This window comes from Ochotona princeps, chromosome 17 (genome assembly GCF_030435755.1).
Source record: "Ochotona princeps isolate mOchPri1 chromosome 17, mOchPri1.hap1, whole genome shotgun sequence".
Lineage (NCBI taxonomy): Eukaryota > Metazoa > Chordata > Mammalia > Lagomorpha > Ochotonidae > Ochotona > Ochotona princeps.
This window is the reverse complement of record NC_080848.1, coordinates 40130415-40145469: the sequence shown is the minus strand read 5'-3', so window position 1 is coordinate 40145469 and position 15055 is coordinate 40130415. Positions and strand designations below refer to the sequence as shown.

General features: G+C 43.3%; 1 protein-coding gene across 6 annotated transcripts in view; it reads left to right on the top strand.

Moving 5' to 3' along the window:
* The window catches only part of ZZEF1 (zinc finger ZZ-type and EF-hand domain containing 1), a 108311-nt gene that overhangs the window by 50495 nt on the left and 42761 nt on the right, over positions 1-15055 (top strand). For all 6 annotated transcript variants that reach the window (XM_058676319.1, XM_058676315.1, XM_058676318.1 and 3 more), the window contains exons 19-28: positions 955-1114; positions 2518-2639; positions 2751-2873; positions 4001-4167; positions 4247-4328; positions 5390-5591; positions 6457-6605; positions 8228-8468; positions 12727-12806; positions 14680-14773. In XM_058676319.1, the coding sequence (XP_058532302.1) occupies positions 955-1114; positions 2518-2639; positions 2751-2873; positions 4001-4167; positions 4247-4328; positions 5390-5591; positions 6457-6605; positions 8228-8468; positions 12727-12806; positions 14680-14773 (1420 nt within the window). The remainder of the gene's footprint in view (positions 1-954; positions 1115-2517; positions 2640-2750; positions 2874-4000; positions 4168-4246; positions 4329-5389; positions 5592-6456; positions 6606-8227; positions 8469-12726; positions 12807-14679; positions 14774-15055) is intronic.

Sequence of the window (15055 nt, the reverse complement as noted above, 5' to 3'; positions counted from 1 at the left end):
AGAAATTATGTATATGAAATGTAAATATATTAAAAATAATGTTTTTTATAATGTATTTTTCAAAATGAAATATTTTATTTATATATAAATATATCAAAATATATATAAAGTATATATATTTTAAAAGATGTATATATTTCCTTTTTATATACATATATATAAATAAATAAACTTGGTGCATTATCAGGGTTCCTCAACCCGGGCCTGACCTCTTACCCCACCAGAGATCACCACCAGTCTCAAGCTTGCATTTGTCCTCTGCTTCTTTTTCTTTCTGCTATTCCTCTACAGCAGGTCTTGTGGGACTGGTTCTGGCCTTTAACAGAATCATATGGTGGGCAGTTTTTGGACATGTTTTTTTACTCCACAGTGTCTTTGTTGAGCTTTCCATGTTTATGCGTGTGCTGTAGTTTGTCTTAAGTACACAGTTTGTGAACATGCCACCATATATTTCTCCATTTTACTTTGGAGGTATAGTTGGTTTGGTTATAATTAGGGACAATGAATCACCCGGTAAGGATTCTAGGACCACAGTTATGTGTTTCTCAAGTATACAAGTTTATCCTCAGAGATCAGGCGATATGTGCATCAGAGAAACTCCTGAGAACAAAGGTAACATTAGATAGTTGGAGAGAGATGAAGAATTCTTATTCAAGGTAGAAATACATTTGTTTGGAAAGTTAGGAAGGAACCAGAAAGGGAAGAGAGATGAGGAGCAGACAGCAGTGGGATGGGGCTCCTGAGATGGCAGAGGAGACGTCCTATGGAGTGACTGTTTCTCCATATTCTGGAAAGCTGCAGGAGGGAGAGGAGCTTTCACAACACTGTCTTGGTCACTTTTGGGTTGAAAGCTGTCCTGTGACTAGTCCCAATGTAATGACTTGTTTTGCCAGTGATAGCTGCTCCCAGCAGGAAGGCCTTGCTGTAAGCACTTCCTGTGTCTCTCCCTTACAGTGCGAGCTGGTGATGCTACATGGGGTACAGGGCGAGTCTGGTTCCGTCCTCTTCTCCTTGTTCTGGTCCGTCCAAGGCAGCCTACTCTCCTGGTGCTACCTGCAGCTGAAGAGTACCGATTCTGCAGCCAAACATCTTGCTGCAGACCTTATTGAAAAATGTGAGTGTCCCTGAACATAGCCTGTGTGTCTGATTAACTGAAATATCAACACACATGTGTTTTTCTTTATTATAATACAGATATTTGTGTTGTGCTTAAAATAGAGTATTATGTGGCCAGTGCTACCATCCCATATGAGTTCTTGTTCAAGATGAGCCTTGGATGTTTCACTTCCAATCCATCTCCATGCTGTTTGCCAGGGAGGACAGTAGAGGATGCCCAATTCCTTGGGCACACGCACCCAAGAGAAAGTGGAAGAAACTCCTGGTTTTTTATCAGCCCAGTTCCACTCATTGCATCCTTTTGGGAAGTGAACCAGCGAGTGGATGATCTTTCTTTATGTCTCTCCTCTCTCTATAACTCTGCCTTTCCAATAAAAATAAATAAATAAATCTTTTGAAATAGAATTACATAATGTATCTTAAAAATTTAATTAAGAGGCAGAATGGCAAAGAGTGATATAGAGAAAAAAAGAGAGAGTTCCCGTCTGCTGATTCACTGCAGAAGCCCACAGTGGGTAGGACTGGGCCTGACCAAGGCTAAGCACTGGGAACTCATACCAGGTCTCTAGCACAGGTGGCAGGATCCCAGCTGGGCCGTCACAGCAGCTTCCCCAGGATCTACACTGTCTGGAAACTAGAATCACAGGCCAGGACTTGGTGGCAAATCCAGGCACTCTGATGTAGGACTTGGGTAACCATTATGCCAAGTGCCTGCCCCTATAGCACATCTTTTTGCCTTAAGTTTCCTGCCTGAATGTGGTAGTGTGCCCAAGTATGCTTTATTATAGGGTCAGGTCATTTTCCAGCCTAGGTCTTCCCTCTGGGATCAGACAGCACCCTTCAGGAGAGTCTGTTTATGTCATCCCTGTTTTAGTCAAATTATGTGAAAGATCAGGTCCTGAACTTCTGAAATCTAAGGTGTGTGAGTACTGCTGTGACCTTAAAACTACTTACAGAACATACTCAGATTTTTGACCTGCCAACCCACAGAAAACTGTATGAAACTTGGCAGTGTCTGTCAGGTTGTGTATGAAAAAGTCAGTCCTATCACTCTTGGTGCCATGTGCTTCTGGTATGGGCCCTGCCACCTAGCTCCTGGCCCCTTGGGTTCACACCCCTAATGCTTGGGCCCTCTGTGAACCCAAGGGAAAAGAGAGGCTGCTGACCTCACTCATTCTGTTGATAAGTAGTCAAGACCCCAGATCAATCACTCACCAGTAAACTGAAAGCCATGCTGGTTTTCGCTCCCAGAAGGAAGCGTTTGTGCGGGGCTTGGCTGTCACTGGTTGTTCTGCTGGGGAGTCTCCACCTCTCCCTGCACAGCTTTCATGGCCCTTGCTGATCACTGATGAGTGATGCTGTACCATGTCAGAGATTCATTATTTTCTCTGTTCCTGGCAGATGTGGGACAGTTTCTGGCCAACATGAGAATGATTTTGGGATCCTTGTTGTTGCAGTATAGTGGAAAAACCATAGTCGAAAAATTATGTAATTCAGTGTTTTCCATGGCAGCTCGACAACTGGTAAGAGACTGGGGGTGGGAGGCTGTCTGTGGTGGGCAGGGCTAAGGGTGGAGGAGGGGTAGTGGCCTGCACCCCAGGCAGAAGCCAAAAGTTCTGTTGGTCTTCCTGTAGGTCATCTTCCTGCTGGACTTATGCCCCTTAGACATTCCCCACTGCACGCTGCTGAGGGAGGTCAGCACCCTGACAGAGCTACTCAAGAAGCTATGCGCTGACCCTGCAGGAGGACTGAATAAGGTAACGCAGGCTGCCACTCGAGCCGCTTGGGATCCTGCCTCGGACTGCCCCAGCCGCAGCTCTGCACAGATGCCCTTAATGTTCTTGGTGGTTTTCCAACGATGAAGGGGCCAGTTCAAATTGTTCTGGCCTGGCATCAATAGGAAAGAGATACAAGGGGCTTGTTGGACTCTTCCTTGTGCTTTTGTGTTCTTTGAAATTTTCAAAATTAAAAACACAAATAAAGCTGAAAAAAGAGAGAGCCATGGGCTGGCATTGCAGCACAGGGGACAAAGCAACCAGTCATCTAACTCCAGAATCCCGTATGTATGTCAGTTTGAGTCCTGCCATTTTAGACTTCTTTTTTTATTAGAAAAAGATTTATTTTATGTGTATTTGAATGGAAGAGTTATAGAGAGAAGCAGGGTCAGCTAAATCTACCATCTGCTAGTTCACTCCCCAAATCTTTCCCAGGTCAGAGCTTGCAGCTGGACCCAAAGCAGAGCAGCCAAGCCATGAACTTGCCCCCATATGACATGGCAGTGCTACAGGCAGAAGCTTAGCCAGAAATGATTTATAAAACATGGGTCTGTCATGGTTGAAAGTCAAAAGATGTGTCTTTCACAATTTTTTTTGAGTCAGTATATATTTAGTGTTTCAGAACTTTTCACATAGCCCTGCATTTTCTAAATGTTTGTGTTATTTTTCTGTTGCTCTTCTTGCAAACCAGCATACATGCTGGACTTACTGTCTCAGTCCTGTGCCCTCCCTTCCCCCGTGTCCAGCTGCAGAGTGAGCTGTTGATTCCAGAAGGGCAGGGGCCTTGGTTCCATTGTGTACCCCAGTACCTAGGACAGTGCCGGGAATTTGGGAAATACCCAACCCAATAAACACTCAAATGAGGAGAAAAAAGCAGCAGATTAAGGCCGATTCCAGAGTCCCTGTAGCCTAATAAAAGTGCGCAGCAGCACAGATGTCTGAGGTGATCTGTGTGGATGGAAGCAGCAGGGTGCCTGTCAGCCTGCCTGGTGGCTCCTGCAGGGCTGCATAAACCCATGGTGTGGAGCACTGAGCGTGACGCAGTCTGCCGCCGGTAGCTGGGTGTGAGTGATGCAGGCCATCTCCTTTGTTTGCCTTTGTTTGCCTAGCTGGATGTGGAGACCTGGCAGCAGGAGCAGCCCGTGGTGTTGCATACGTGGACCAAGGAATCTGCCCACAACTATGAAAATAACTGCCATGAGGTATCTGTCTTTGTGAGCCCAGGAGCAACCTATTTTGAGGTGGAATTTGATGAGAGGTGTGAAACTGAAAAAAGGTAAGTGCTACTCTTTTTTTTCCCCCATGATGGACCCTAAACAAGAGAAGGAAAACTAACAGAGGTTATACGTTCACAGGTACGATTATTTGGAATTCACTGATGCTAGAGGTGGAAAAACACGCTATGACACCAAAGTTGGCACTGATAAGTGGCCTAAGGTGAGTGATATTCCCGAATAGAGATAGAACACCCACTTCAGCCCCAGTTCCTTTGCTGTATGATCTTTGAAAGGAAACATTTCATTAGGCTTTCTTTGAAAAGAGGGTTTATGTCCCAGTCTGCCATATCGTGTAAATCAGTTTTCCAGCAGTTAGTCATGCCTGTTTGCTTCTGCATTTTTAAATACCTGCTGTGTGCTTGCAGTGGCAGCATGGAGTAGTCACAGCAGACACGCTGTGGTCCATAGAGTCATCAGCATTGACTCCTCATAGGAAAATTTGACAACCACAAGTCTAAATAAATGCTGTCCAGAGTAAGCAAGAAACTGTCATCCTTAGCAAGAAAGGAGTGGTCAGTGTACACGAGGGCCCAGAGCATGATGGGGAAAGCCATGGTCCACCTCATGGTTAGGTCTACTTGAGTTCCTGGGCTGCTGCTTCAGGCTATGACCTGCTGCTGCCAGGACTCTTGGCTGGGAGCAAAGCGCTATGCAGACACCATCACTGACTGGGTAGGTAGTAAGCAAAAGACCACGCAGGATGTCAGAAGCTGAGCAGTAGGCGCTGGCCTTGGGACAGATCAATCCACTGCCTGCAGTGTCAGTCTCCCAATGGCTCCACTTCCAATCTGGCTTTCTGCTAATATATCTGGAAAAATAGGGGAGGATGGGCCAAGTCCTTGGACCCCTACATCTATACGGGAGACGTGGAGGAAGCTCCTGCCTTCTGCTTTGGACTGGCCTCGCTCTAGCCACTGTGCCATCTAGGGAGGAAGCTAGCAGATGGAAGATGTCTGTCTCTCTGTCACTCTGCCTTTCAAATGAAAATGAAAATAATAATAGCTGAGCATTAACTTTTTGCAAACTGTTTCACAGGGTACAATTGGGGATTTTCTGGTTTTTGTTACCCCTTTTGTGCTACCCTGGTAGTTTTGTGGTATTTTTGGCCTATGGAAATACAGACTAACTTTAAATCTGAGGTGTTCTGAACCATGAAAGGCATGTCTCTTCTGGAAGTACTACCACCTCATATCTGATCACGTGACTTCTTTTTGTCCCTAGAAAGTGACTTTTAAGGCTGGTCCCCGGCTACAGTTCCTCTTTCACTCTGACAGCAGTAACAACGAGTGGGGCTACAAATTCACCGTCACTGCTTATGGCCTGCCGGATGTTGCTGTGTCTTGGGGGTTGGATTTACAGCTCCTTGTCTCCAGACTGATGGGGCGCCTGGCTTCCCAGTGCATGGCACTCAAGTCTGTGCATCGTAAGTCCCTGCCCCAAGGGTAAGGTATTGATAGTACTGTTTTTCCTTAGGACTGAGCCTTAGGCCATTGGCATGAAGCTCCTTGACTACGACATGGGAACTCATCATGAAGGACCTGATCTGCTGGTGGGAGGAGAACAGACAGTATGGTCACAATTTTTATGAGTGGATTTAGAGTTCAGGAAGTAAAAATATAGAATAAATTATTGTACATCTTTTAAATATGTGAATAGTTGTGTAAATAGATGCAGATACATGAATTTTCTCACAGTGATTTGTTCACCTTAGCAATAAGATTCTTCCAAGGAATAAGAATTATTGGATGAACTTTTCTAGTATCTCTTATTCCTCTATCATTTCATGAGTTTTGGCTATCGTAAAAGAAAAATTACTGTCAGGTAAAACCAGAGAACAGAATCATCCTTAATCCTAGCACCCAGGGATGACTATTTTTAACATTGTTGCTTATTTACCACTATTTTTTTTCTTCAGAGACACAAAAATGTGGGTATCTAACCATTTGGTTTTGCCAAATAAGTTTACAAGTTGTAAGTGTAGGTGTCCCATGTGACCTCCCGCTGTATCCTCATGGTGCTGCATGTTCTGTTGTTAACTTACCCTACTGATTAGTCATCTCACAGCACATTGTTCCCCAAGTCCCACACCACTGCAGCATCTCAGGACTTATTAAGGCTATTTGTGATATGTATTTATGAAGGATCTCAGTTACACTCCGTTCATGTGGGTGAATTTTCTCTACATTTTAATAGTGGATCAGGATTTTTTTTTCTTTTTTAATTTTTTCCATGTTGCTTTAAAGCTACTCGATGTACTAAGGGAAACTCTTATACACCTTCTCTTTCAGAGCTAGGAAGTAACATGGCAGTTCCCCAGGCAAAAATGGCCTTAGTCCTGAACTCACCCTTGTGGAAACCTGTCTTCAGGCACCAGACTTGTCCAGAGCTGGAGTTAGAAGCGAGCTGGCCCACTCACCCACACCATGATCGTAAGGAGGTATTTGCTCATCCATTATCTTTTTATTTAAGTTGTTGGCTCCTTGAGAGCAGAAGCTGTCCCTGGTTTGTTTGCTATCTGCACTGTCCCTCAGGGGCCAGGGTGTGTTGAATGTCAAAAATGTTAACTACTTGGCTCTGCAGTGAAATGCTGCGGGTGCTGGGTAGTGCCCCTCCTGGAGTTAGCAGGCACTCCAGTCACCTGCAGTGCCCGTGGGCATATGCTTCGTGCTCTGCTCTTGTTCTCCCTAGGGCTTGAGCACAGTATTTCAGTGGATCAGACTAATCAAGTTTACCTGCTCTCTATTTTTCATTTGTCCTGTTTCTGTCCTTCTCCCTTCATCTTCCCTCTCGCCTTCTCCTTACTCCACCCCGCCCTCACCTGCCCTAGTAGTTAGCTGCCAAATCCAGTGGCTCTTCCTCAACTGCTGTTCTCCTTTTCCTCTGTGAGGTTTGGCTTCTTTGAGCCCCTCTCCTTCGAGGCTGTGATGGCCTACTGTCTTCTCTTGGATCCAACTGCTCCTCCTGCCTTCTTTATTAGCCTTCCTTATTCCTGCTTCTCTAAAGGGCAGGCTCATTCATGCTTGCCTCCCCCTTCTCACGGCCCCCAGGATTCCATCTTTTCTGCTGTCCACTGTCACATCTGTGGGAATAGTGCCTGAGTATCAGTTTCCAGCCCCAGTTCTTCTTCACAACCCCAATTCTGTATCTTCATCTTCCAGTTAGCTAATTCCCTGGCAGCAGCATGCCTTGTTAACTCAGAAGTATAAAACCAGACTGTCCCACTGACTGCCTGTTTCTTTTTTGTCGTCGTTGTTTGTTGCCACAGGCCTCAAACCTCTGCTTTCCACCATCCCTTTATCCCCACCCTGTTCCCACCCTTTTCTGTCTGCTCAGCTGCAGACTCTTGGAGCTCTTGCTGGTGATGCTCATCTCTGTGCTTTTCTCTGTCTCCATCTTTTTGAGGCCCTCATCTTGCACCCGCATTGTTGCATTGGTACCTACCAAGTTTTTTTGTTTATTTGTTTTTTTTTATAAATCGCTGCATTATCTTGTCATTCTACTGCCAAGCACCATTGATGGCTCCCTGTTGCCCACAGGGTGAAGTCTAATCTCCTCAGTGTGCCAGTCCAGGCTCCCTGCAGTCTCCTTTCACCTCACCTCTCTGACTCTAGTTCCCACCACTCCCCTGCTGAGGCTCCAGGCCAGGTCAGTCTCCCCACCGAGTCTCAACCTCTGCTAAGGGTTATGTTCCTTGGGCCACACATATCCATCCCTCAGGGTCCAAAGCCCATGTCTTCCAGGGAGGCTTTTCTGAATTACTTCCGCCTGCCAGGACCTCTCTCTGTTGAATTCTCAGCACCTGGTGTCCCTTCTAGGCACTTCACACTGGGTAATGGTTGGCTTGATGGTAGCACTAGCTTAAATACTTTTAATGTTTTACTTACATTTAATTTTTAAAACCCATTTTTTATGTCTAGTATCCCTAAAATAGATGTAACTTTCCAAGAATGTTGTCATGTTTTATATACTCTGCTTTTGCCTAGTAGATGCTCCGTGAATTTTATTTTTGAATGAACACGTTAAATATGAATGCTTTGTTGTTGTTGTTGTTGTTCCTAGGTTAAGAGCATCCCTGATGATCCCTGTTGCCGTTTTCTCCTTGATTTTGCCCAGTCAGAGCCTGCTCAGAACTTCTGTGGGCCATATTCAGAACTGTTCAAAGGATTCACACAGGCATGTAGAAAACAGGCCCTAAAGACAGATATAGTTGCTGGTTCCACTATTGATCAAGCTGTGAACGCCACCTTTGCTGCTCTGGTATATCGCACTCCAGAATTATATGAGAAGCTGCAAAAATATGGTAACTTTTACAGGGAATATTTTTGATCTGAAGGCTAATTGCTTTGATCTGAAGGCTAAGTTTTTAGGAAGCCTGTTTTTAGTGAAAATTTTTCATATAAATATATTTCTGCAACCATAAACTTCATCTTATTAGTTCTACTTTGCCAAGAGTCAAACAACTCATGGCCAGTTGTAGTTAACAGATTGTAACCTGTGGCAAGCAACATTGAGTTTCACAGTCAGCAGCTGGGTTGTCTTTATCCATTACTTCTCACAGAAGATTGCCAAAAAATTTACTGGAAAAACCTTTAGGTTGGATTACACTAGTGCTCAGATACTCAAGTGTGCAGCTTCAGTTCATCAGATAGCCTTCTGTGCCTGTCTCCTACCTGCAGTTGGTTTCGAGGTGATTGGTTCTTGCATCTGAGAAATTCCAATTCAGATTGTAAATGCTTGAGTTATTGAGGTGCTGACAACCCAACAGGAAAATGTGGTGTCAAGCGTTCTCTGTGGGCATACAGCTTCTTTGTAGGACCATCCCAAGAGAGGGTCCATTTTTGGAAGCCTGCTGCCTCCTTACAATTTCCTTTCCCTCATGCTCCCTGGGGGACACCAAGTCTGTCTACCAGTTGTACAACCTGCAACCTAACAGGCCCCACAGAGTATGCTATGTAACGCTTATTTAGGGGTAAAGCATTTCAACCCCTTCTTAAAGAGGAGGAGTGTCTTTTCCCAAGCACCTTGGCAAAGTGATATGTGAAGTGAAGAAAGATACTCCTTCCCTTAGAGGAGATTGCTAACTGTTATTATTATTGATATTGTTACCATGGTCATTTATATTACTCAGTCCTTTAGAGCTCATGTTGTGGAGTTTTTATTTCCTGCTGCTAAACATCTCCATTACCCTCAATGTCTCCGTTTAAAAGTTACTCAAAGAAAGGTACACTGAAGTAAGCATGATTCATGGAAACAAATGGCATACAGAAGAGTATCTCTTTTGAGGAATGGGAATGGGGAGGTAACATGTATGGTTTTGTGAGGTAAAAGAATCTATATATTTTTTAATCAGATGGTGAGTGATAAGAAAGCCAGACAGTTTGTTCTTGGAGGGAGTTTTCAGTATAGTGATAAATAAAAACCTTCCTGCAGGGATAGTATTCAATCACATTCATGGAAGAAGAGAAACACACAGCAAATGGGGAGCTGGAAATATCTTTCTGTGTGTAGCCTGGGTTAGAATGCCTGCCAAGGATGGTGTGAAAGAAGCACCATATGTCTCAGTCCTTTTTGTGTTGTCTTCATGCTGTAGGTAACCTACCTGAGGACCATTTATGCGTCCTCTTAGAGTGAACTCCTTTGAGGAAGGACTTTGTCTATTCTAGTTTCCTTACCCTTGTCTAAACATTGGGTGATTTCTAACCTGTTAGGGAAGTAGGTTTCCCACCAGAGAGTAAACTAGATGGGGGGCAAGGACCATGTCTGTTGTTAGCATTGTGTTCCCTCTGTTGCAGAGCCCAGGGCACATTCTAAGTTTTGAAAAGTATTTACTGTGTTATGCCTTGATGTGTCATAGAGTGTCACACTCTTCTAGGGTATTTATGATTTTTTAAGGCTTATTTTATTTTTTGAAAGGCGAAGTAGTAGAGAGAGATCTTTCATCTGCTGGTTCCATCTCCAAACTACTGCAATAGAGATCAGTGTTATAGCTAATAAAGCTGCCTCCTGCAACACTGGCATCCCATATGGGCTATACCCACAGGCCTGGAAGAAACTCCTGGCACCTGGTTTCAGGCTGGCCCAGCTCTGCCTGTTGCAGCCATTTGGGGAGTGAACTAACAAATAGAAGATCTCTCTCTCTAACTCTGCCTTTCAAATACATAAATAAATTTTTAAAAAAGAAGAGATGCCACAGAAGGCAGGGCCAGGCCAGGCCACAGCCAGGAGCCTTAAACTTCATCAAGGTCTTCCACATGGACCCAGGTACTTGTGACATCTTCTGCTACCTTCCCAGGCATATTGACAGGGAGCTAGATTAGAAGTAGAGGAGCTCCCGACTGCCTAGGAGATCACAGGGAATATGAATGCCCTCGGAGGCTGAGAACTCTGAGGTCACTCATTCCCTATTGGATTTTCCACACGGGATGGTAGCAGCCCCAAACCCTCTCATAGGGTCTGGTGACAACGGAACTACAGCCAGGAGCCCCAGGTGGTACTCAGAAATAAAAGGGTTGTAATTTTCCTTTTGGACTCAGAAGAGGAGCTTTCTCTGGTCCTTATCTAGTTCTATCTAGCCTTTGCTCTCAGGCCTCTGTTACACCGACCATCAGGGTTGCTTGTGAGCCCCGAATTAGTTCAATAGACAGAGACTAATAAAGGTCAGCTAATTGATAATCACACAGCTTGTTCCTTACTGATCAGGCTTCCCATTTGGCTTGTCAGATAGAGAGAGACATAGATATAGATATAGAAGTCTGGAACAGCCAGGGAAAAGGCCAACTAGGCTATAATCGCTCAGCCTGTACTTACTGGTCAGGCTCCCTATTTGCTTCTCCTGGACTTTACTAGGTAGGATGTAGAGTTAAATTCTTCCTGACTCACTGGGTTGTTGGGGATTTCCCTGCTCACCTGCCTAAAACTTTTCTATTCTTCAATTGTTAAAATGCAAAGTTCTGTAAAACCATGCTTAATCACTATATACTGCAAAGTTTAAATTGTGGCTGAATTTTCTTCCCCCAAAAAACTTTTATCAATTTATGACTGTTAATGCTAAACAAGATGTAACTGCATAGGAACTTTGAAGTTAAGTTAGTACTCACCTGTTATATATATGATGGATGTTAATGTTGATGCTTCCACTGTTCCTGTGCACCAGTGGAAACGTGGTCAAAAACATGTAAGCTTGGGAGAAAAAAAAAAGGTTTATAGCAGCTGGTTGTGTATGTACTGAAATTGAGATGTCAAGGAAGTAGTTACAGAATATGGTTAAGAACTTGCATTTTCTAACATATTGGTCACTCATTACCATGTTAATTAACTTCATGATGCTGTTAATTTCGATATTTCTTCCTATTGTTGAAGTTGTGTAGTGACATCTCATTGGAGGAGATGATATTCTACCAGCTCTACTTTGAGACCAAGGATGGTCTCCCAATGAAACTACTGAATTTATTTGAACAATAAAAAAAAAGAAAAGAAGAAGTGAAGGAGCTGGGCCTGGCATAGTGGCCTAGTGGCTAAAGTCCTTGTCTTGCATGTGCCAGGAAACCATATGGGCACTGGTTCATGTCTTGGTTGCTCCACTTCCCTTCCAGTTCCCTGCTTGCGGCCTGAGAAAGCAGTCGGGGACAGGCCAAAGCCTTGAGACCCTGCACCTGTGTGGGAAACCTGGAAGAGGCTCCTGGCTCCTGGCTTTGGATTGGCTTAGCTCCAGCCTTAGTTTGCAGCCACTTAGGGAATGAGCTAGCAAATGGAAGATCTTTCTCTCTGTCTCTTTTTTTCTCTATCTGATTTTACAATAAAAATAAATAACTATTAAAAAAAAAAGAAGTGGAACTGCCAGGACTTGAGTGAGTACTTCGGTGTACTGCTAACGTTGAGGTGGTAGCTTAACCTTCTGTACCACAGTGTTGATCCCAGGATATTTGTTTTTGAATGGAGAGAGAGGTCAGACCTCATTAAGTATTTGTTTTTAAAAAATATTTTTGGTGATTCTTGTGATTATAAAAATGGTATGCATTCATTTAGAAGTGTACAAGATATTGCAGTTTCGTTTCTATTAACGTTTTCCTATGTCTCATGCCTTTTATCTAAAAATATTTGTACGTGTACATTAATACACATGTGTATACACATGCATATTGTGTTTTTATATACTCTTAAAATGTGATCATTTTGTTTCTAACTTTTTTATTGTTGTTGCTCACTGTACCATGAACTATTCTGTGTCAATAATTTTTTTTTTTTACTCAGTATTTTCAAAAGATATTTTGCTGTTTAAAATGCCTTTCCAGACACTATTTTTTTCCCTCTCTTTTAAATACTACTTTCATTTCAGAAACCCTTAATCTAAGAAATTTAGTGTGAAGTGACAGAGAGACAATGCAGGTATTTGTGGTTTAACAGATAATTTTTTCTTCAGGCCTCTTTCATCACTCCGAGGTCTTAGTGTCAGGAGGACTTTTCTATGTTTTAGAATTGTGTGACACCTTGTACTTGACGTCTCAGTGGCGAACTGTGTTAACTGAATGCCATCTCCTCCGCTCTCCTTCTTTCCCCAGTAAATAGCGGGGGCAAGGCCGCCCTGAGTGAAGAGTTTGCACAGGTGTATTCTTTGGCCGATGGGATTCGAATATGGATGGTAAGATTTTCCTTTACATGCTATTTTAGTATGTTCTTGGTTTTCCCAACATGATATCCTGAGTTAAGGTAACTAGTTCTGTTCTAAAGAATGTAGCTTCAGGGATTTTTTTTTTTTTAACTGAAGTTTTGCAGTGAGTAGATATAAAATGAATTAGAACCCTTGAAATAGTCATTTTATGATTGTTGAAAACATTCAGAGTAAACAGGATTTAATTGAGCCCTCCATGGAACTTTGCTGGGAGAAGCCTTGCCGTAGCACCAAGCAACAGATAACAGTTTTTGGTAGAGGAGAGATCCGCGTTTGAAAAGAGTGCTTCCTCAGCAATAACATAAGAACCAAATGTTGATCAGTGGGAGAATTGACAAGAAATTATAATCATATACAATGTTATTATAATTATGTCACAGTGAAATAAAACTACATTCATCAGCATAAATGACTCAAAACTTGATGAGTGGAAAGAATGTAGCCTGTGGAATACCACCTTAGTACAGTGTTATATAAAGCTTTTGCACAGATCTGATCTCTTACACACAGATCTGTAGCACAATTATGCAGATACTTGGGAACAATAAACAAGTTCAAGAGAATTGTTTTTCTTTCTAGGCATGGGAATGAATACCTGTATTTTAGTATTGTTCTTTATATGCTTACATGTATCTTAAATACTGCATAGTAGTTGGGGAAAAAACTTTAATTAGGGGATAGATCATGAAGTTGGAAGCAGAAGACTAATGGTAATGGTCAGACGGAGTGGTCTCTGGAACTTAGGAGATAAGGCATCAGCTTCATGGTTGCTATCACTGATCATTGAGTGGGTAGCAGGAAGGAAGGACTTACCTCCCAGGTACCTGATGAGTGACTTGAGTGGTAGAAATGCTGACCAGAAGTGGTCCTAGACTTAGTAGTGGTTTAGTTTGGGACATGCTGAGTATGCAGTTATATAGGTTATCCAAGATAGCTAACTGAAGAATTTAGTAAGTGAGAAAATCTCTATGGCTGATTCTTAACAGAAATATCAAAACACAGATAAGTTGAAGCATGTAGTTAAAAGATATAGGAGTTAATCTGGGAATGGAGAGCCTTACACAGGGTCTGTGGTAAATATAGCGTACTTGGTGCCCAGTGTATGAAGTGAGGGCATTTTAAAAGAGCCTGGAAGGTGTACACAGAGAAACCCAGTCAGTGGTAGAGGTTTAAAGAACAAAACATGTCTACCAAAGACAGTTCCAGTAAAAAGGGTTGGCAGTTGACAAGACACACTGCAGGTTGAGCTTCTGGGTTAGTGTTGGACCAACAGTTGGACAAGATCTCTACATTCTCCTCAAGATCTTGGCCTCTCCTGGGTCCCATGTGGCTTCCTGCCTGAGCTGTCAGTGTTGCTGGGACATTGCCTGAACTGGTCTGGCCCTAAGAACACTGTTCTCTGCCTGGGAGTCTCAGCCTCACTTAGAGGGGCCTCTCATTCAGGGCAGAGCAGAGATGAGCTTGTGACCGGACCTCCAAAGCAAACTGGATCTGTGACCCTCCCACATCCTCTTGTTGCCCTAGACCTCGGCTTCTTTGTTTGTTAGTAAGTGGGCTTTGGACAAAGGCCCCCAGCACCAGTGTTCTGGGTTCAACCATCAGGTCATAGGTACAAAGCCCTCCTAACTAATACTTTGTATAGAAGAAGGTAATTTTGCGCAATGAGAGCTACAAAGCCCGGATGGCTTCTAGGGCAAACAGTAGTTCAGTCCTGTGCCCTACACAAGCCATAGCTAATAAAGCCCTGCATGACCTCAATGCTGTGTACTTTTGAAGTTGCTTGCTGTGACTGCCTTGTAGCGCTCAGGACAGCATAATCATGTAGCTCAAATCTTCCCCGCAGTTAGAAATGAAGCAGAAGTCGCTGATGAGCCTGGACAGTGAGGCAGAAGAAAAACGTGGCGCAGATGTGGCTGAGGTGAACCCCGAGAACCTGGGTGAGTGCCCACATCACCTGTTGTGGCAGCCTTTCCATGTTTATTGCAGAACCAGCACCTTGCCTTTTGGGAATTTTAGTTGAAGATCTGATGACCAGATCTTCAATACAGTTAAATACAGTTTCTAAAGTCTTAGTGCAGAGAAAATGCCTGATGTAGCATGCTCCAAATGAAGCATTTTTCTAATCACTTCTCCTGGGAGATGTCAGGTATTTGATTTTTTAAAATTTTTTTTAAAAGAAATTATTTTACTTATTTGAGAGGCACAATTAGCAGATACAG